General features: G+C 42.2%; 2 protein-coding genes across 3 annotated transcripts in view; both read left to right on the top strand.

Moving 5' to 3' along the window:
* LOC123390182 (protocadherin Fat 1-like) overlaps positions 1 to 3226 on the top strand; it is a 15774-nt gene extending 12548 nt beyond the window's left edge. The window contains exon 2 of one of the 2 annotated variants that reach the window (XM_045073793.1): positions 1716 to 3226. In XM_045073793.1, the coding sequence (XP_044929728.1) occupies positions 1733 to 3226 (1494 nt within the window). In that variant the 5' untranslated portion in view covers positions 1716 to 1732. Of the gene's footprint in view, positions 1 to 1714 lie in introns of both variants that reach the window. The other variant, XM_045073792.1, reaches the window with a different exon arrangement.
* On the top strand, positions 3180 to 20222 carry LOC123390181 (protocadherin Fat 1-like). The gene is made up of 2 exons (XM_045073791.1): positions 3180 to 4996; positions 19943 to 20222. Exons 1-2 carry the CDS (start codon positions 3319 to 3321, stop codon positions 19999 to 20001), a joined length of 1737 nt encoding a protein of 578 aa, XP_044929726.1. The 5' UTR covers positions 3180 to 3318; the 3' UTR covers positions 20002 to 20222.

Genomic DNA, 20222 nt, shown 5'->3' with positions numbered 1-20222 from the left:
ACACATATTGTTCCTAGTTTGTAAATGCCTCAGGATCAGGAAATGACCTTTAGTTCCACGTACTTTACATGATAGCAGATTCCCAATACCTGTAGATTAAGTTGAAGTTTTCCCTTGTTTTGATAACATCATTGGATCATTACATAATTCAAATTTCCCTGGATATTAGAACTGTTGACCAGTTGAAGAGATTGGGGAGAATATCATTTTCATACTTGGTTTAAATGATGATTGTTCTCCTGGAAGCCAAAAATCTATGTAATCTCCTGACTTTATTGGCCGAGGATATGGCAGGACAGCTAAAGCACAAGGTAGGGTGCCCAGCTGCAGCGTAATTCAGTATCAGTGAAGCTTCTTACTGCTTTGCGCATATCAGGGCTTCTTTTTTTTTTTCCTCCTCCTAAAATGACTAATGGGGCAAAGTTGGCAGTGGTGCAGTTAAGATACTGTAAATTAATGGTGCTGTGCTAATTTCAGCTGGCCTTTGAACCCGCACTCCAGTCCCCGGGTGCTTTCACGTTTGGGTGGGGCTCCCATTCCGTGCATCTTCATCTGAGAGTTCCTTCACCAAGGTGCAGTCTTGCCCTCTGCTGAGTACTGGGATGTTTTGTGAGGCTCCCTTGATTTGCAAGGTGAATTTGTTGGCATGTAGAGGAGCAGTCAGTCTGAAAATAATTGTTCTGCCCACCCAGTAGGCCAGCCCAGTGGCGTTCCTACCTTCCTGCGTTAAAGGCAGTCCCTGTCTCAAATGCCTCCTTGCCTTCCACCTCACCCTCTGGGATGGAAGAGCGCCTGCCTACAGTGCCTGCCTTCTTGCTGCCTTGATTGGGCCCTCTCCATGTGTTTAGCTTAGATGCTTTAGCTGTGTGCATATGTGCATGTCTGGTATTCAGTAGTGAACACTGGTCGTTGACAGCATTGGTGAGAAAACATTGACGTGGTTGGTGAAATTTGCTTTGCTGACTTAGGAAAAGTTCTCTTTGACATTAAGCTGCTGGTTTCCCATTTGTAAGTGGACTCTTTTTTTGACTCATGTTGTTTTAGAAGTGACCCTCAGTATCAAAATGATGTAATTATTTTATAATTATTCTAATATCCTTAAGTAGTTAATGTAGTGCTAAGCAAGACAATAAACCCTTAAATTTTGTAGGGAGTGAACTTAATTACTCTTATAAAGAAATAATTTCAGGATAAATTTTGAAAGGAGATTACATTATGTCATTATGGGAGGTCATAGGAAACCACCTTTTAGAGTTTTTGTTCTAAATTGTTCAAAGCTTCTTGAGCTTAGGGTACTATAGTGGCATTAAATTTGTGAGCTTTGGGGCATTAAATTTATTGTGTATGAGTAAACCTAAAAAATGTTTGATGTCTCCCTTTGTTAACAATTGGTTATATTTGTCTTGAAGATTTAAATATCAGAATACAACTTAGTTGTTAACAGTTGGCAGTCTTTGACGCGCCTTACAATTCTTTAACTTGAGTCATCAAAGTATGAGAAAAATATTGTCCTAAACCTAGTAATTCCAGACATGTTAGAGGTATCGATACCTGGAAAACAGTGAAAAACCCTAATAACTATTACATTTATTTACATTTCATACAGATGTACAATACTTTATTAAGATGTAAGTTCCCAGACAAACTAACAGAACAAATTTACATTGTTTCATTTCTTTGAGGTCTTGATTCTTACTTCTTTGTTCTGTTTTAGGTTCCTGAGGGTTAAGCGATGGGGAGACCCCTGGTCTTGCTTCCGCTTCTCCTCCTCCTCCTCCAGCATTTTGAAGATGGTGACGGAAGCCAAACATTTGCCCAGATGCCTCTCCAGTTTACACATTTCCAGTACAATGTCACGGTGCACGAGAACTCGGCAGCGAAAACCTATGTGGGGCATCCTGTGAAGATGGGTATTTACCTTACAAATCCATCATGGGAGTTACGGTACAAAATTGTCTCCGGAGACAACGAAAACCTTTTCAAAGCTGAAGAGTACATTCTTGGAGACTTTTGCTTTTTAAGAATAAGGACCAAAGGAGGAAATACAGCTATTCTGAATAGAGAAGTGAAAGACCATTACACCCTCATAGTCAAAGCGGTTGAAAAAAATACTAACGCTGAAGCCCGAGCAAAGGTCAGGGTACAAGTGCTGGATACAAATGACTTGAGACCTCTGTTCTCACCCACCTCTTACAGCGTTTCCTTGCCTGAAAACACAGCTATAAGGACCAGCATTGCAAGAGTCAGCGCCACAGATGCAGACATAGGAACCAATGGAGAGTTTTACTACAGTTTCAAAGACCGAACAGACATGTTTGCAATTCACCCAACCAGCGGTGTGGTAGTTTTAACTGGTAGACTCGATTATGCAGAGACCAGGCTTTATGAAATGGAGATTCTAGCTGTGGACCGTGGGATGAAACTCTACGGAAGCAGTGGTATCAGCAGCATGGCCAAGCTGACCGTCCACGTGGAGCAGGCCAACGGGTGTGCCCCTGTCATAACTGCAGTGACGCTGTCCCCGTCAGAGCTGGACAAGGACCCAACGTACGCCATCGTGACCGTGGAGGACTGTGATCAGGGTCCCAATGGGGAAATAGCTTCCTTAAGCATTGTGGCCGGCGACCTCCTTCAACAGTTTAGAACAGTGAGGTCCTCCCCGGGGAGCAAAGAATATAAAGTCAAAGCAGTGGGTGCCATCGATTGGGACAGTCATCCTTTTGGCTATAATCTGACACTGCAGGCTAAAGATAAAGGGACTCCTCCCCAGTTCTCTTCCGTAAAAGTCATTCGTGTGACTTCTCCGCAGTTCAAAGCCGGCCCGGTCAAGTTTGAAAAAGATGTTTATAGAGCGGAGATCAGTGAATTTGCTCCTTCCAATACACCTGTGGTCATGGTGAAAGTCACGCCTAGTTACTCTCATTTGAAGTATGTTTTTAAAAGTACACCTGGAAAAGCTAAATTCAGTTTAAATCACAACACTGGTCTCATTTCCATTTTAGAACCAATTAAAAGACAGCAGGCGTCCCATTTTGAACTCGAGGTAACAACAAGTGACAGAAGAGCCTCCACCAGGGTCTTGGTTAAAGTCTTAAGTGCGAATAGCAATCCCCCTGAATTTACCCAGACTGCTTACAAAGCCTCTTTTGATGAGAATGTGCCCATTGGGACGACGGTCTTGAGCGTGAGTGCGGTAGACCTGACGAGGGTGAGAACGGCTATGTGACCTACAGCATTGCCAACTTAAATCACGTGCCGTTTATCATTAACCATTTCACTGGTGCTGTGAGCACTTCAGAAGACTTGGACTATGAACTGATGCCTCGAGTTTATACTCTGAGGATCCGAGCATCAGACTGGGGCTTGCCGTACCGCCGGGAAGTTGAAGTCCTTGCCACGGTGACTCTGAATAACTTGAATGACAACACACCCTTGTTTGAGAAAATCAACTGTGAGGGGACGATTCCCAGGGATCTAGGTGTCGGGGAGCAGATAACCACCGTCTCCGCCATCGATGCCGACGAACTTCAGTTGGTCCAATATCAGATTGAAGCCGGAAATGAACTAGATCTGTTTAGCTTAAATCCCAACTCTGGGGTGTTGTCCCTGAAGCAGTCGCTCCTGGATGGCATAGGGACCAGGGTGTCCTTTCAGAGCCTGAGAATCACAGCTACAGATGGAGAAAATTTCGCCACCCCTTTATACATCAACCTAACCGTGGCTGCCAGGCGCAAGCCAGTGCACTTGCAGTGTGAAGAGACCGGTGTTGCCAAAATGCTGGCGGAGAAGCTCCTGCAGGCAAATAAGTTACACAGTCAGGGAGAGGTCGAAGATATTTTCTTCGATTCCCACTCTGTCAACGTGCATGCGCCTCAGTTCAGAAGTACCCTTCCAACTGGCATTGAAGTAAAAGAAAACCATCCAGTGGGTTCCAACGTAATTTTCATGAATGCTACTGACCTTGACACTGGCTTCAATGGAAAACTGGTCTATGCTATTTCTGGAGGAAATGAGGATAGTTGCTTCATTATTGACATGGAAACTGGAATGCTAAAAATTTTATCACCGCTTGACCGTGAAACAACAGACAAGTACACCCTGAACATTACAGTCTCTGACCTTGGTATACCACAGAAGGCCGCGTGGCGTCTCCTAGACATCAGAGTTCTGGATGCCAATGATAATCCCCCAGAGTTTTTGCAGGAGAGCTATTTTGTTGAAGTGAGCGAAGACAGGGAGCTGAATAGTGAAATCATCCAGGTTGAAGCCACAGATAAAGATTTAGGGCCCAATGGACATGTGACCTACTCTATTCTTACAGACACAGATAAATTTTCCATTGACAGCATGACGGGAGTTGTTAAAATCGTGTACCCTTTGGATCGGGAAGTACAGCATGTGCATTACTTAAAGATTGAGGCCAGAGATCAAGCCCGGGAAGAGCCCCAGTTGCTTTCCACTGTGCTTTTGAAGGTATCATTAGAGGATGTTAATGACAACCCACCTAGATTCATCCCCCCTAATTACCGTGTGAAAGTTCGAGAGGACCTTCCAGAAGGAACCATAATCATGTGGTTGGAGGCCTATGATCCTGACTTAGGCCAGTCTAGTCAAGTGAGATACAGTCTTCTGGACCATGGAGAAGGACACTTTGATGTGGATAAACTCAGCGGAGCAGTCAGAATTGTTCACCATTTGGACTTTGAGAAGAAGCAAGTGTATAATCTCACCATGAGGGCCAAAGACAAAGGGAAGCCAGTTTCTCTGTCTTCCACTTGCTATGTTGAAGTGGAGGTCATTGATGTGAACGAGAACTTACACCCACCAGTGTTTTCCAGCTTCGTGGAAAAGGGTGTTGTGAAAGAAGATGTCCCTATTGGCTCCTCCATATTGACAGTATCTGCTCATGATGAGGACACAGGACGAGATGGGGAGATCCGCTATTCGATTAGAGATGGTTCTGGTGTTGGTGTTTTCAAAATAGATGAAGAAACAGGTAAATAACGTTCTTACTGCTCTGGTTTTCCTAAAGGAAATTTCTGCCCGGTGCTAGCTGCTTTACCGTTGACCTCTGTCAGCGTACACACTGCATGCTTTTTGTCCTTTTATAGGTGTCTCTCTGTGTAGTAAGCATTGAGTTTGGAATTAAGGAACCTGAATGACGTGGCGTAAAATGAGTCAAACAAACAAACAAAAAAATGAAAGAAAACAAAACAAAAAGAAACCAGGAGAAAATTGTCCTCATCACCACTGATACTGATCTTTTAGTTTGTGTTCTGTATTATCAGAGGCATGGTTATGGTTTTGCTGTAACTTTGAGAAACCCTTCCAGACTCTTTGCAGACTTAAAACAGCCCCTCGCACTACCTAGCACACCTCTCAGAGATTACTGTACCCCCCCTAGGAGACAACGCAGTGCACAGAGCAGGCTCTGCTGAAACTTCCATGATGCGGGCTGCTATCCTTAAGAGGTCCTCCAGGTTTTTTTTGAGGATCAGAAGCAGAGCAGGGCTGTGTTGCATGGAGGGAACTTGGCTCTTTTCAGGGTGATCTTGACAAGTTAGTTATCTAACTGCGACGGACGTCTTCTCTGAGATGGGGACACTCAAAATGGCTGCAAGATGAATGGGTGATAAAGTAAAATAACGTGTGAAGTCTGCCCAGCATGTGTTAGAGAGTCTGTTTGCGTCTTAGAGATGGTAGGAATGCTTTGTTATGGGACTCTTCCACCTGGAGTAAGAGCCTAAAACCAGAATATCCAAGATAGCCAGTATAGGCTAGAGTGTGTATTGTTTCGTACTTTGAGGCAGATCTCTAATGTAGCTGCTTTTCACAAGACACTGGAGTTATGGGTCCGTCTCCCTGAGGGAGAGGGCATGCCATAGCAGAGTGCACAGATGGGGTGGCTTAAACCATAGACACTGGTGGTTGTCGCAGTTCGGCAGGCTAGAAGTCGGAGTTGGAGGTGTGGGGGCATGGTTTTCTTGGAGTCTTTCTCCTTGGCTTGTCTTCTCCCTCTGTCTTCCCTCTGTCTTCCCTGTGTGTGTCTGGGTCCTGATCTCCTATAGGACACCAGTCCCGTTGGATTAGGGACCACCTGATGACCTCATTTTATTTCTCTCTTTTAAGTTCTTTTCTCCAAATCACATTCTGAGGTACTGGGAATTGGGACTTGAATGCATGAATTTGGGGGGACACAATCAGCCCCGTACCACCTTCCAGGACAGGCTTTTAGCGCCTGTGTTTTCTGTCCTTAGCCCTAGCAAGAAGTACCAGGCATGTAGAAACTGCTTATTAAGTGTTAAACTGACATATGAGTAAATTAGTGATTATTTTGGCTTTGAACATCCTCTGAGAATGATAGTGGAAATAGAAGGAAACTGGGTAGTAATCACAGTGCTAGGTGAACTGCCCTAGATGGAGTTCAGTTTATTAATCTCCTTGATGTTTCCTTTGTGAACATATCCATTCTAAAAAAGATGTTTTTCTTAATACACTGAAAATTCAAGTTTATATTCAGTAATACCATAAGTTAATTCTATTCTTAACACCCACTCCACCAACCATGTGTACATCTAATATGTATAAAGTACAAGAAGCATGTAATTATCCTAGAAATCAGTTATTTTAGAGGCTATTATATTTTAATGTACTTTTGCTTATTAAAGGGATTCTTTTTCTAATGAGTCATATACCACTCACCTGTGTTAACTCTATCTATGGATTATATGCCACTCTTCGAAAATACCAGGTTTTTATTTATTTTTCATTTTTTACTTGTTCTTTTAGTTACTAGAGATTTACTTTTTCTTTTTTTTTTTTTTAACTTTAAATTTCAGTGTAATGTATAAAACACCACAATTTTTTTTTTTTTTACATTAAAGATTATAAATGGCAGTATAATCAGATTCCATGAGATTGTCAGCTGTATGTTGGGGCAATGATTAGCTTTCTATAAACCACTTTGCTTTTGTGTACAAATTAGTGTCCATGGCCTAAAAAATAAAACTGTATACTAGGCAAAGAATTTTATTAGCCTGTTTCAAACATTATTCCCAGCTTCTTCAGCATAATTAGCTGCAAAGAATGAATTGTGTCTAAGCAAAAACTGACAAGAGCTGCAGTGTCCATGGGGCTTGGACTTAAAAATACTGGGCTCTAGATTTTATCGGACCCCAGAACCACATTTTAAAAAGGAGTGCTCATACATGATAGCCACTGTCCGTAACTTCTTCAGGTTCTGTCTTCTTTAGAAGTTGACTCCTTTCACTTTGCTTTGTTCTTAACTGGCACACGATCTGGAATGTCCCTGTTACCCTGGTCTCCAGCAGTAAGTGGGGCTTTGCTATCTGCAGGTTGTGTGGGCAGAGTGGCTGCCCGTCTTCATGGACTGGTCAGACCATCTACACCTAGTTGCTTTGAGATGCTGGGTCGTGTTTCTGTCTTGGCTATGTATCAGCGTGGACACAGCGAGTGTTTTCTGCTGGGGAGGCCTGCCGCATCCCTGCTCCTCGATTTCTGAGCGCAGTCCCTCCTTTCATACTGGAAGTCGTGTTTCCCTCTAACTTCTTCAAGCAAAATGGAAGGTTTTTTTTTTTTTAATCGTCTGCTGTAGCTGTTCTGTGAACCACCTTCTTTTGACGAGCATGTCTTCTCCCACCGATGCGCAGCTTCTCCTGGTTCACCATCACGTCTCTCATCTTGTTGGAGCAGAGGTGGGACTGCGGGGGCAGGGTCGGGGGGATGACACAGGGACAGGGGAGTAGGGTTGGTGCTCAGTGTGGGTCTCCAGTGGCCCAGCTGAGATGAGGTGCTCACCCCTGGGGACAGAAGATGGCTACTAGAGCCAGATTTTTAAATAATAGTTTAACTGATGGCTGTTGGTTATGCTGTTTTACTCACCTAAAGAGAAATTTGTGTGTGTGTGTGTGTGTGTGTATGTGTGTGTATATATACATATATATATATATATTCATACTATCCAATATTAACTTGAATTTTCAGGTACATGCAAGAATATCCAAAATTTAAGAACTGCAGCTGAAACAATGACTATGTTTGTGAATTTCCCAAGGACCATTATTCCTACCTTTTTTTCCCCCCTTTTTCCCTTTTTGCTCTTGAAAGCCTAAAAGGAATTGGTATAAGTAAAAGTTGAGACAGAAAATAGAACCATAGTTTTACTTTACATTACCTGATGACTTAAATTATGTGAGCACTGCTTTTTGGGTTTTTTCTTTCAAGGGGAAAGAGTATTTTTACATTGCTTTTTATGTGTGTATGTATTATTTTTTAAAGAGATCAAGAGCACATATACGAACAGGGGCGAGGGAGAGAGAACCTCAGGTGGGCTCCATGCTCAGCACAGAGCCTGGTGTGGGGCTCCCCAAGCTGGAGTCAAGAGTTAGCCACTTAACCCACTGAGCTACCCCAGGCACCACTTTTGTTGTTTTTTAAAGACTCATTTAGAAATGAGTATTTTTTTTTGCCTATAAAATTTAATAAGAGATTGGGATATTCTTACAACCAGGAAAAAAGGGGAAACAACCAACCAAACAGGTCTGTGTTCTGAAATCTGTAGTAATTTTCAGAGCTGAATGGCAGTGTCAGAGCTTACTTAGGGGGGCTGAGGGGAGGAAGTGAGACTGGGCGGTGGGGCTGGTGAGTATGTACGAAACCGTGGAGTATCTCTATAAATACTGAGATTTGAAGGTGCGAAGTTGGAAATTCTTGGTCATCTGTTGTGTAGTCTTTGACTTTACAGAAAAAAGTACTTAATAACACAGTAGATTGTTTATCTTTTTCTGGAATTGAATCAAAATTATTGAGTAGTATTTACACATTGGCCTGTTACACATTGTAAGATGTGTTTTTGGCAATAGAATTATCAGCCCAAGTTATTTTAGAGATTCTTGGCAAGACAGTTGGTGTCGTGGTACAGAATTCTTTCAGGAAAAGTCAATATGTTTGGGGCAGTAGAAATAGTAAAATTAGGTATGTTCTTTTTGGGGGGTAAAATTAGGTATGTTCTTTTTTTTTTTGGGGGTTTTTGTCTAACAAATTCCTTGTGGAGAGGTACCCGTCAGATGAAGAAAAGTAGAAGTTCAGGAACACAGGCGGGGGTCCTGTGAAGTCAGCATGAGTTGACTAAATTTAGCATGAGTTGAAGATGGCCTGGCTCAGGTCAGCTTTAATAACACCTTTCTAGAACTTCAGAAGTTGTTCATTGCCTGTTTCTTTCATGCTGTTACTTTGTTTTCTAGTGTAACATGTTATACTGGGCTAATTGCCAAGGAAGGGCCTGTGCAGGACCATGAACTTGCCCACTTAACTGTTTGCTTTTTGCCTTTGACTTAACTTTAAACTATAGTGTTGGTTGAGTAATATAAGTAAGTTTTCTGGGTATTGGACCTATTTCAGCATTGTCAAATAGGTGTATCATTTGCATCCTTTTCATAGAACAGAGAATATAATTAGCAATCTGAATTTAGTTCTTACTATTTTTATGGTCCTGTTCTTTAAAAAAAAAAACTTAAATTTGAAACATCTCCTGAAAAGTAGTTTTTTAACTAGAAATTCTATGAACTATCTAAAATATGTAGGCAAATGTACAGTCCTGTTAGCTCTGCATTTTGTACATATTTTGCTAATTGGCTTTGCAAGGAGGTGAATGGAATCCCTGTGTGGGGTGATTGTCATTTGACTCCTCTGATAATCTCTCACTGTGTCACATGCTTTCCCTGGAGTGGCCTCTGGATGTTGGTGAACTGTCCTGACAAATCCGTGCCCACATGATGGCTCGTCTGTCTTGGGTTTTGAGGTTCGGTGAAAATGATTTTGGGAAATAGGTCATGTTAGAGAGCCAATCTCCAGGGCTCTTATTAAAATCACCCCCTCCCTTTGTCTCCTGAAAAATCTACAGGGCTGGTCATAAAGCAGATTTAACAAATGTTAGTGGAAGATCGCTGAAGCATGTGTAATTTCACATTTAGATTTTTATTTGTCTGACTTTTTGCTTCTCAGCATTCACCCCCATTTTCAGTTCACGTATGTGCCCAGTTGTTTTGTTGTCAGTTTTAGAGTTGAGCAGAACAGAATCTGGAGGATCCCTCTTGCAGATTTAGGGAATAAATTCAGCTTGGTGTTCCTGGCCGATAGGTACACATCAAGTTAACTATTACTTGAGCATCAGTAAAATGGTGCAGCTTCTTGTTAGCCTTTAACGTAAGGTAATGTCTAGAAACATGCTTGGCCAAAAGATTTCTTTTTTTTAATTGTTGGTAATTGGGGTCTAGTCCCCTGATGTATGTATTGTAATAAGTTGCCTTAAGTATGTTTTCATTGGTCTAGAGTACTTTGGTACAGTTTTTGGCTGTTAGTATAATGCATCCCAGTAAGAGGGTTGCCCTTTTCCACTTGTACTTCTCTACTTATTTAGGGAGACCATGTTTTTCATTAAGATAAGAGCAATTTTCTAAACTTACAAGTTTCTAAACTTACTAATGCCATGTTGCTCTTAGAATCCCAATTGTGGTTTCAGAATTGAAATTTACATTTCGGTGAAAAGACATGGGAAGAATTAATATGGAAGTACAGCTGTTGCAACAAGATATCACCATTCACGAAGTATGGGAGGGAAAATAGGCACAAGAGTCCATGGTTACATTCACACCATGAGGGTGTGTTAGCTACTGCTCGGTTCCTGGATTACCCATCTGGGGACTGGCTCTGGCTCTCCTTGGTTAGGGGACACAGAATGAACAGATTTGTATAGTGGGACCAGAAGGGAATTTCAATCCAGGCTAACTTATTTTTTTTTTTAAAGATTGATTTATTTATTTGACAGAAATCACAAATAGGCAGGGAGGCAGACAGAGAGAGAGAGGGAGGGAGAAGCAGGCCCCACGCTGAGCAGAGAGCCCGATGCAGGGGCCCGATCCCAGGACCCTGAGCATGACCTGAGCCCAAGGCAGAGGCTCGACCCACTGAGCCACCCAGGCACCCCTCAATCTAGGTTAACCTTATTGTTGACCTCAGTGAGAGGGCAGATGTTTCCGGGGCTTCTTTCTGATCTGGCAGAAGTCTGAATATTTTAATTATCTTAATTACTCCAGTTAAAACAAAACAAAACGCTTTCCCAACTTAAAGTAGAGTATCATGCATACAGCCAAGGACCTAGGCTTTTTTCTTAGAGCCTGCTGGCATAACAGGACATAGAATGCAAAGAATGTTATTAATGACCTCAAGTGTTGGGACCAAAAAGTCTGTAAGAGTGGCTAACAGCTGGGCAGCCCTGAGGAGTGTGGTGTGTGTGGAGGGACCTGTTCCCGCTGCTGGGGCTGTGTCTAGAGTGTCTGGCAGCAGGGACTGGAACAGGGACAGGGGGGAGGCCGCGTGACGGAGTCCGCAGATTTGTCGCCGGAGGGGCTTTGGTGTGGGCATCTCCTGTCTCCTATGCAGTGGCTCCTGTCTTGTTCTTTTTGTTCTCTTCCTCAGGAAGTTGAACAGAAAAGAAACTGACTTCTTAGCCACAGTGAGATTGAAAATCAGGGCTTGGCAGGAATTATGTGATGATAATGTGCTGTTGCTGGGTTTAGGAGTAATGGTCTGCGCGCACGCCCGTGTGTGTGTGTGTGTGTGTGTGTGTGTGTGCGCACGCGCGCGGCACGGAGGGCATGTCATTTCTGTCAGGATTAGGTTCCTCCTCTGAAGCTGGAGGATGTTAAGGTGAAAATAGAATCTAATTAGGAATCCTAAAGAAGTTCATTTTGTTTTGAGAGAAAACAGGATCTGCTTCTCTTTAGTTACTTGTTTGATACTGAGCAAGTTGGTGCTTGAGGTCCTGACTGAGTACTGGTTGGGGGAGGAGTTGTGTTGTAAATCTCTCTGGGCTGAGATACAGGTGGTATTCTGCAGAATGTGGGGGGAGCTCTGCATTGCCTTTATATAATCCTAAAGGATGTGTAAGGGCCAGATCCAGGATGGAGTAGAAACAACTGAAAATATGCTCTGTGCTTTCGGTGATGATGATGATGGTAAGGATGAAGGGCGTCCTAGAATAAACCACAGACACTGTCACCACTGGCGGCTGTTCCAAGCACTCTGTGTGTTTCCATTAATTTAGTTGTCACAACTACCAGATAGATAGCTATCCCCATGTTACTGGTGAGGGGACATTCACAGAGAAGTGAAGTCACTTGCTTAGGACCACGTGGGTACTAAGTGGCAGAACCAGCTGGCCTGCCAACACACTGCACTTCACTGCCTCTCACCCTTTACAGAGTGATCTGGAGATGCCCTCAGGGAGCCCATTTGAAAACCACTAGTTGAAGATTTATTTATGAGAGCACAGTGGGAGGGGCATAGGGAGAGGCAGGGAGCCTGATGTGGGGCTGGATCCCAGGACGCTGAGATCATGACCTGAGCTGAAGGCAGACATTTAATGGTGAACCACCCAATTGCCCCCAAAAACTAGTGGGCTGAACTGGGTTGAGAGGAGCTGGCTGGGGAGACCTGAATCCTAGATTTGAGACTGGTCTTGAAGGAGTATTGACTTTAACAGTCTTCTTCCATCCTTTCTTCTCAAGCTGTTTGTATTGGTCTTTAGCATTGAAGTGAACAGGATTTTAGAAATATGTAGGGTGGCATTTAAGCAATTTAAGATTATTCCAGTGAAGTGGTTAGTAGTGGGGGACTCGTGCTGAGTACAGACAGTGAGTTTTCCTTAGTGAAGACGGATCTGGTTTTTAATTGTGAAGGTCCAGTCATCTCATAAATACAAATGCTGCTGGTGTGAACTGTACAGGATGTTAATTGGAGCTTTTTCTCATTGAAACAATGTTTTAGATGGTTGTTAGGGTCCTGGCTAACCTTTAAAATTAATTTTAACCCACGGAATGAATAGCTGACGTTAACTTAACAGCCCCCCACTTCTCCACTGAGTCACGGTCCTGGTAGTCCTTGTTCTCTGGCCTTGTCCTCAATGCAGGTCTTGGCTTCAGCATCTGTCCTCCGTGGCCATCTGGTTTGTGCCAGTGAACTTGTTCTCCTTCTAAGCCCTCTTGGCAAGGGACCATTTTTATGTTCTAAGACTTGCTGAAGACTTGAGTGCTCATAACTTGTTGAGTGGCCTCTGTGTATAGACATCTAATGCTCGGCTAATATATGGCCTGTGTATTTTTGTTTTTGTGTTTTTCCTCCTATTGCCTACCTTGCCCAATTATGAAAATTGAGTGGGTCTTGAAACATTTTAGTGTTTTGTCCCTTGTTGGATTTTGGTTTTTAACCATTGAGTTCCTGTTGTTTTGATTTTGTGGGTTTTTTTTTTTTTTAAGATTTTAAAAAATTTTTTGTCAGAGAGAGAGCATAAGCAGGCAGAGTGGCAGGCAGAGGCAGAGAGAGAAGCAGGCTCCCTGCTGGATAGGGAGCCCGATGTGGGAGCCCAATGCAGGACTTGATCCCAGGTACCTGGGATCATGACCTGAGCCGAAGGCAGCAGCTTAACCGACCCAGCCACCCAGGCGTCCCAGTTTGTGGGTTATTTTCATTCATAAGCCTGGATTTGTCAAGATTTTATTATCTGTTTGCTTGTATGTTGTATACTGTTGCAAACAACATACAAGTGTATTTGCATCAACAGTGTGTTTGCAGTTACCTTCATGGCACTTTTTAAAAAAAGTCAAGCAATGTTGGTTATAAATAGTGTATCCTGCCCAAGACAGCATGCCATGAAGCACAGTCTTTCATATCTTTGTTCCCGGGAATAAATGGGCTTGGAAAGCTTCCTCTTCACAGGCACATGCCTGTACTTGCTGAATTGGCAGGTCCCCGGTGTAACGGCAGTGACAGGAGGTCCAGGGAACTCTTCACACGTGCGCTTGCTGGGGCAGCCTGCCCAGTGAAGCTGCCTTGCGGGTGACACGGTGGCCACTCCGGAAAAACTGAGGAGGGTGTGGAACCCGCTGCATGGCGGGTCCTCTGCTTGGCTGAGTGAGCCGACCTGTCCGAAGAGATTCGTCAGGATTGTCATCTTTTTAGTTTCAGCCTCAATGATTTTTTTTTCTTTTTTTGAAAAAAGTTACCTAGCAGCTTCTGTAGTTTCTTAAGAATTATTTCTCATTTGTGATTATTTAACCATATTATCTTTGATTGCTGATGAACTTTTTCTTTTTTTAAAGATTTTATTTGAGAGAGAGAGAGCTTGAGAGGGGAGAGGGTCAGTGGGAGAAGCAGACGCCTCCCTGAGCAGGGGGCCTGATGTGGTACTCGATCCTGGGACTCCAGGACCATGACCTGAGCCAAAGGCAGTGGCTTACCTGACTGAGCCACCCAGGTGCCTGAGCTTTTTCTGTCATCATCTGTATATAATGAGAGGTCCCATTAATTGGATGCTTGTTGTGAGCCAGCACTGTTTTCAAGTTCTTTTACTAAGTTATCTCCCTAGATCATCCCAATAATTTGTGAGTAAAATTAGATGGTAATATGCTGTGTTCATGTAGGGCCTGTATGAAATTCTAAAGATACGATGAGTGATGGGGATGATGGTACGTACTGACCTCGTGCCATTGAATTTTGCAGAGTGTGTGTCTGTGTGTGTGTGTGTGTGTGTGTGTGGTGGTATAATAAAGATTGATGTGGTTTGAAGTGGGCTTTGAGGGTGTTGTGGTAATACAGACCTAATTTTTGAAACAGAGGCCTTCTGTCTCTCATCAGATCTTTCTTAAAACCATTTGGTGTCTCCCTTACATAAAGCCCAAAGTTTTTAGTGCAGGCTGACATGCCTCCCCCTGCCACTAGTCCGTGTTCTCTCCTTGGCTCCCGTACGCCTCCTGTACTTCAGCCAGATGGAGCCAGGCCCTCCCCGCCCTGCTCCGCCCCATTGTGTCCTGTCTCCCTGCCTTTGGGTGACACGTTGACCCCTAGATGGGCTCTTACTAACCCTGACTGCATAATAAATCTCTCCTGACAAGCCTTCGCTCATTTTCTTCTTTTTTTGTATGTCTTTTTTTTTTAAAATATATATTACTATAAGTATCACTCTCGTTTGAATATGTATTTGTCCTTTTTCCTCTAAATTGTGAGCTTCTTGTGTGTGTGGATGCTAAATCTTGAACCACTGGACTCAGAAAAGAGGCACCCAGTACACCTCGGCTAGGTCGGCCTCGGCCTCTCGAGCCATTGTTGCCTCTCTTGGAACAGGTAGTCTGCTTTGTTCCAGGAGCACTTTCTGTATGTTCTTCTGTCACATGTCAGGGTGTTATTTATCTCTTTCTTGTCTGTCTCCCAGAACTCAAGGACAGAGTCGTCTTGTCTCCTCTTCTAGCCTCTCCTAAGCACAGTGGCCCACAGGGCCAAGTGTAGCCCTTGTTTGCACAACAAAACCAACCGATTGTACCCTATGAATGATGGTGCTTATAAGGTTGAGGGAAACCTTTCCTTTACCTCCTGTCCGTTTCTAGACTTCCAGGCACTGGTTCTTAATAGTTTTGACATCCTAAAAACCTCTGAAAATCTGTGGAAAACTATACATTCTGTCTTCAGAGACTGCAATTAGGTTGTCGTAGCGGGAGGCTCGTGAAGAGCTGAATCTTTATGTCCCGGGATTTCTGGTTTTATATCTCTGTTCTGGGAGTTCCAGGGCTGCCAGTCCTCACGAGTTCTCTTGAAGGAGAATCAGATAGCAGTGAGAATGGTGGTGGTGGTGCTGGTGGTCATGCTGGTGCTGGTGGTGGTGCTGCTGGTGGTGATGGTAATGGTAATGACGACAGTGACTGTCTTAGTGACATGCATTTGAAAAAGGCTCAACAGCCTGCACCTGTTTGTATACACTTCATGGCTTCTAGTCTAACATGTAGGTGTCATTGCTATTTTATAAATAAGGTAGATCCACTGTACAGTAGATGAGTAGCAGCCACTTTCTTGTGTACTTGTGTGTGTGCTTGATTTGATTCAGAGCACTCTGTCACCTTCAAATGATGCTGTGGCCTGTAGTTCTTTACAAACCTGTGTCATCAGTCTGGTCTCCTGTGTAAGTGACAAGACAATTATAGTAAAATAATTGCAGTACACACAATACACAATATATCTTTTTTTTTTTTTTAAACAATACATCTATTTTTAAGTGAAGCAGCCCTCTAGGCCAGGATCTGATCTCTTGTGTTGGCAGTTTACCATGGAAACCCTCTGCTGCTCCGCTAGCATGCTTTTATTTATTAAGGTAGAATAATCTGTCAGACTTCTAATCATAACGTTAACTTTCTTCACAGACTGGATTTTATTTAAATGGACTTAAAAAATCAGAGCATTTGGGAATTAATAAACCATTTTAGTTTTGTGTCAAGAGTCCCTTATTCTGTACAAAAGAAAAAAATGGAAAATAATGCCTATTGTTAACAGTTGCTCTTCTCATAATTAAAAGGTTTTCTCCTATTGTAAAAGGAGCAGTGAACAACTCTACAGTGACAGTTGGAATAGATGTATATGTGGCAAAATGTTCTGATCTGCGAATTATACTCCTATCCCTTCAAGTCAGTATGTTTTTTGACCCATGGAGATGAGTCTTTGTAAACAGTTATTCTGGAATCTTTCAGGAAGTTTTCTTTTTTGTAAGTTGAAGACATTTGGTTAGTTGAAAGCAAGAACAGCTCTTTGGAAAAGGACTTTAAAGTTGAGTCAACTTTAAAGTGTTTTAAAGCAGTCCCACTGTAAATTCTTAGTTAAAAGTTCCTCTGAAATTCATTTGCTTTTAATTCTTAATATTTTTATTTGCACCTTTACTCTTAAAGCTGCTTGACATCAGGCAGTCCCGTACATCTTTGTCTTCTGACAGTGCTAGGCACAAAGCTGGTATTTAGTAAATACTTACTCAGTGATGTTCATCTTTTGATAAACCCAGGAAAAGTTTGTCACATAGTGTTGTTCTTTTGATCTTTTGCTCAGCTGAAGGTGTTTACATTTTTAATGGAAAAAAGATGAATTTGCTGTGTAATACTGAGTTTATTGGGTGAAGCGTCAGAATAGAACTCAGTTTCTTTTAAAGGCTTGATCTCAATACTTTTTTTTTCTTTTTCAGAAGTATCTTTTCTAGATAGTGTGTGAGCCTCATGTAGAAGATGAAAGCTGATTGATTAGGAAAGCATGAACATGAATAATACCCATGTTTGGTTTTAATTAGCTCAGTGCTGTTGATTCTTAAAATAAGTCAAACTAAGGATCATCACATCTACAGAATATAAAGTTTTATAAATTAAGGCTCATAATTTTTTCAGTGGTGTTTTACATGTAGTGTATGTCAAGAATGATTTTAGCATATTAAAAATCTGTTTTGGTCATTATCTTTCATAATCTAAGCCTTATGAGCATAGGCAGGGACTTTGTTTTGTTTTGCTCTAGATTGCTGGTGCCTGGAACTGTTCCTGGCGCATGCGTGGGAGGCCCCCAGCTAGAACTTGACGGATGGGTCCAATTTGAACGTGAGTTCGATTATTCCAGAATATTAAGAGGAAACCCATAAGTAACTATTACTGGGAAAGACGTTTTAAATTTGTTCTCTACTCCCAATTAGAATTTCCTTTCTGTATCCAGTGGAAGTGTCGTACGTGCCTGAGGACTGCCTATTCCTTCAATGCAGTAAAACGGCTCTTCCCTTTCAAATGCCCTCTCGTTCTGTACCTCTGAAGTAGCTAAAAAAAAGAAGAAAATTACAACAACATCCATAACACTTCAGTAGCAGTGCAGTTTCCTTTTGTTTATATTTCATTCTGTGAGGAAACAACTTAATATGTCAGATTGAGTACCAAAGCCTAGAGTTAGAAATCTTAAAATCTGTGACTTTTCAGGTGCATAATAGTGGGTGAGGCCTTACTGTTTTCTTGGACTGTGGAGTGGGCTATTGCCTCTAGCATCCCCTGGAATGGAAAATACTACTTCCTTTTTTTTTTTTTTTAAGATTTTATTTATCCTCTTACTTGAGAGAGAGAGAGCAGTGCACAGGTGTGCTTGCGAGAGCTGGAGGGGAGTTTATTGTCATCTGCATAAGGTGATTCAGCAGTAAGAGAAGCAGACTCCTGGCTGAGCAGAGAGCCTGATGTGGGACTCAGTCCCAGAACCCTGGGATCATGACCTGAGCCAAAGGCAGCTGCCCAACCGCCCGAGTAACCCAGTTGCCCCTACTTCTAAGTATAGTAGATGAATATCCATTTACATTATACATTATATGGCAAAATTTTCGACTTTTGAAAGACTCTCAGTAGGATTTATTTTTGTTATTATCACTATTGGTGAATTTCTTAAAGCTTCAAAGAAGTAATTACCTCTAGAGATTCACAGAGTCTTTGAAACTGTCCATTTCCTGGATTAAATTGAGTGGTATAAATGTAACCTTTTAAAAAGCTATTTGTGTTTATTTTAAGTCTTTGGTTGTTTCTGCTGATGGGGTGCTATTTACAGATAAGCAGACCCTTCTTTTAAAGCCTAGTTGAATTAAGGGAAATCCAGTGATGAGGCTGTTTGAAGGAGAATAAAGTATGTGAAAACTAAGAATATTTTTCTCACATAAAGGAATGCATCTGAATAGCAAATTTTTTTAAAAACTCTTGCTTGGCCTTGGTCTGCCTTTGTTACCCTGGCCTCTAATTCCTTGAACCTTTCATCCATGTGAATAGACAGCAGTGGCTTCTTAGGTTAATTCTGTTTTTCTAATTTATAAAGAATTCTTTGGATGACTAAAGGAAGTTCTGAAAGCCTTTGTGGAAGTTCTCTCTGCATATTTGGGTAGAGATCTGTTTGAGGAGGCACATTGGACATCTGAGAACAGGTGAGTTTTACACAAATGGTTCTGGGTTCTAGATTAGATGAGGGAGATTAGAAAATGTGGTGGGTCAAGTGCAAAGATGTTCAAAGCTCAGTTGTAACTTTTATTACATATGGGCTGATAATAAGCACTGTGGAGGACATTATAGAGAATTGTATTATTTTGGGAAATAAACTGCCCTAAAATGTAGCAGCTTTAAACAGCCACCATTTATTTGGGTTACAGTTCATTTGGTTGGCAATTTGGGCTGGACCCACACCGGCTTTGTCCTCTGCTAGTTTCAGGCTGGATTTGTTCCCATAAGGTCCCTTGCTGATAAGCTTGGTGGCTTGGCTCTGGGAGTTGGCTGGATGTTGGCTGCAGGCAGGGGCTCCTGGGGCCTGTGTCTGTCATTGTTCAGCTGCCTAGCCTGGATGTCAGTTTTCCAAGAGCTAGATGAGAGAAGTAGCTAGATCTCATGGCCTAGGTTCAGAACTCCTACATATTCCTTTCCCCCATCCTGTTGTCCACATAAGGTGATTCAGCAGGTAAGAAAATAGGCTGCCCGTCTTGATGGGAGGAGTTGCAAAGTTTGGGATTCATTTTTTAGTCTACTGTAGAGATACTTTATCAGATTTTATTTTCCCCCTTTGATGAGGACATTCCTTTTGGATAGAAAATGTGCACAAGAATTTAAAGGCTTTTGAAAATTGGGAAAATATCTGTGGTGTCTTAAAAAATTTATACCTTACTCAGCTATATATTTCAGATTCTTAATGCTGTTAAAAACATTTACTAGTATTAAAGTACTTTTTCAAGTTATTTTTAATACGTTTCTACTTAAGCTAGATCTTTAAGAGATACCAGGAGGATTGCATGTGGTCTGAAGATACCTAGATACTATCCCTCTCTTCCCTCTCTCTCTTCAGTTTCGATCACAAAGAGTTCTTAAGTTTCTTGCCTCCTGGGAGGATCCCAGTTCTTGACCCTCATTTTAATGCGGAAGGAAGAGGTGGGTTGAGGAGTATGAGGCAGCAGGGAGTTCTCCACCGTGGCTTTCTGCTTCTGTATCTTGTTTTTGCTCATTAGTACCACCTTTCTTGCTAATTAATTTGTCACAAATTCTTTCACTCATTTATTGCTTTTTCTTAGAGGAGGAAAGATGTGGGGGAAATGGCATGAGAAGGAGGTGGAAGATTTGGGGAACGTGAAGGTGAAGATAGAAACGGGAATAGAGGGGAGGACACGTGTTGCTTTGGTATCTTGGGGCTTCGTATACATCCCTGTTCTCTCTGCTGAGTTTCAGCTTCAGTGGCAATGTATTAAAAATAAAGATGTATTTTGTAGTGCTGCTTACTGTTATGTTAAATTTGGCTTATATGAGATTTGTTAGGGGACATATTTGCAACAGAATAAATAGGAAATTAGGCTC

The sequence above is a fragment of the Mustela putorius genome, unplaced genomic scaffold (assembly GCF_011764305.1).
Source record: "Mustela putorius furo isolate JIRA1106 unplaced genomic scaffold, ASM1176430v1.1 tig00537256_pilon_pilon_pilon, whole genome shotgun sequence".
Lineage (NCBI taxonomy): Eukaryota > Metazoa > Chordata > Mammalia > Carnivora > Mustelidae > Mustela > Mustela putorius.
Note: the sequence above shows the minus strand (reverse complement) of the source record. Positions and strands in the feature narration are given on the sequence as shown.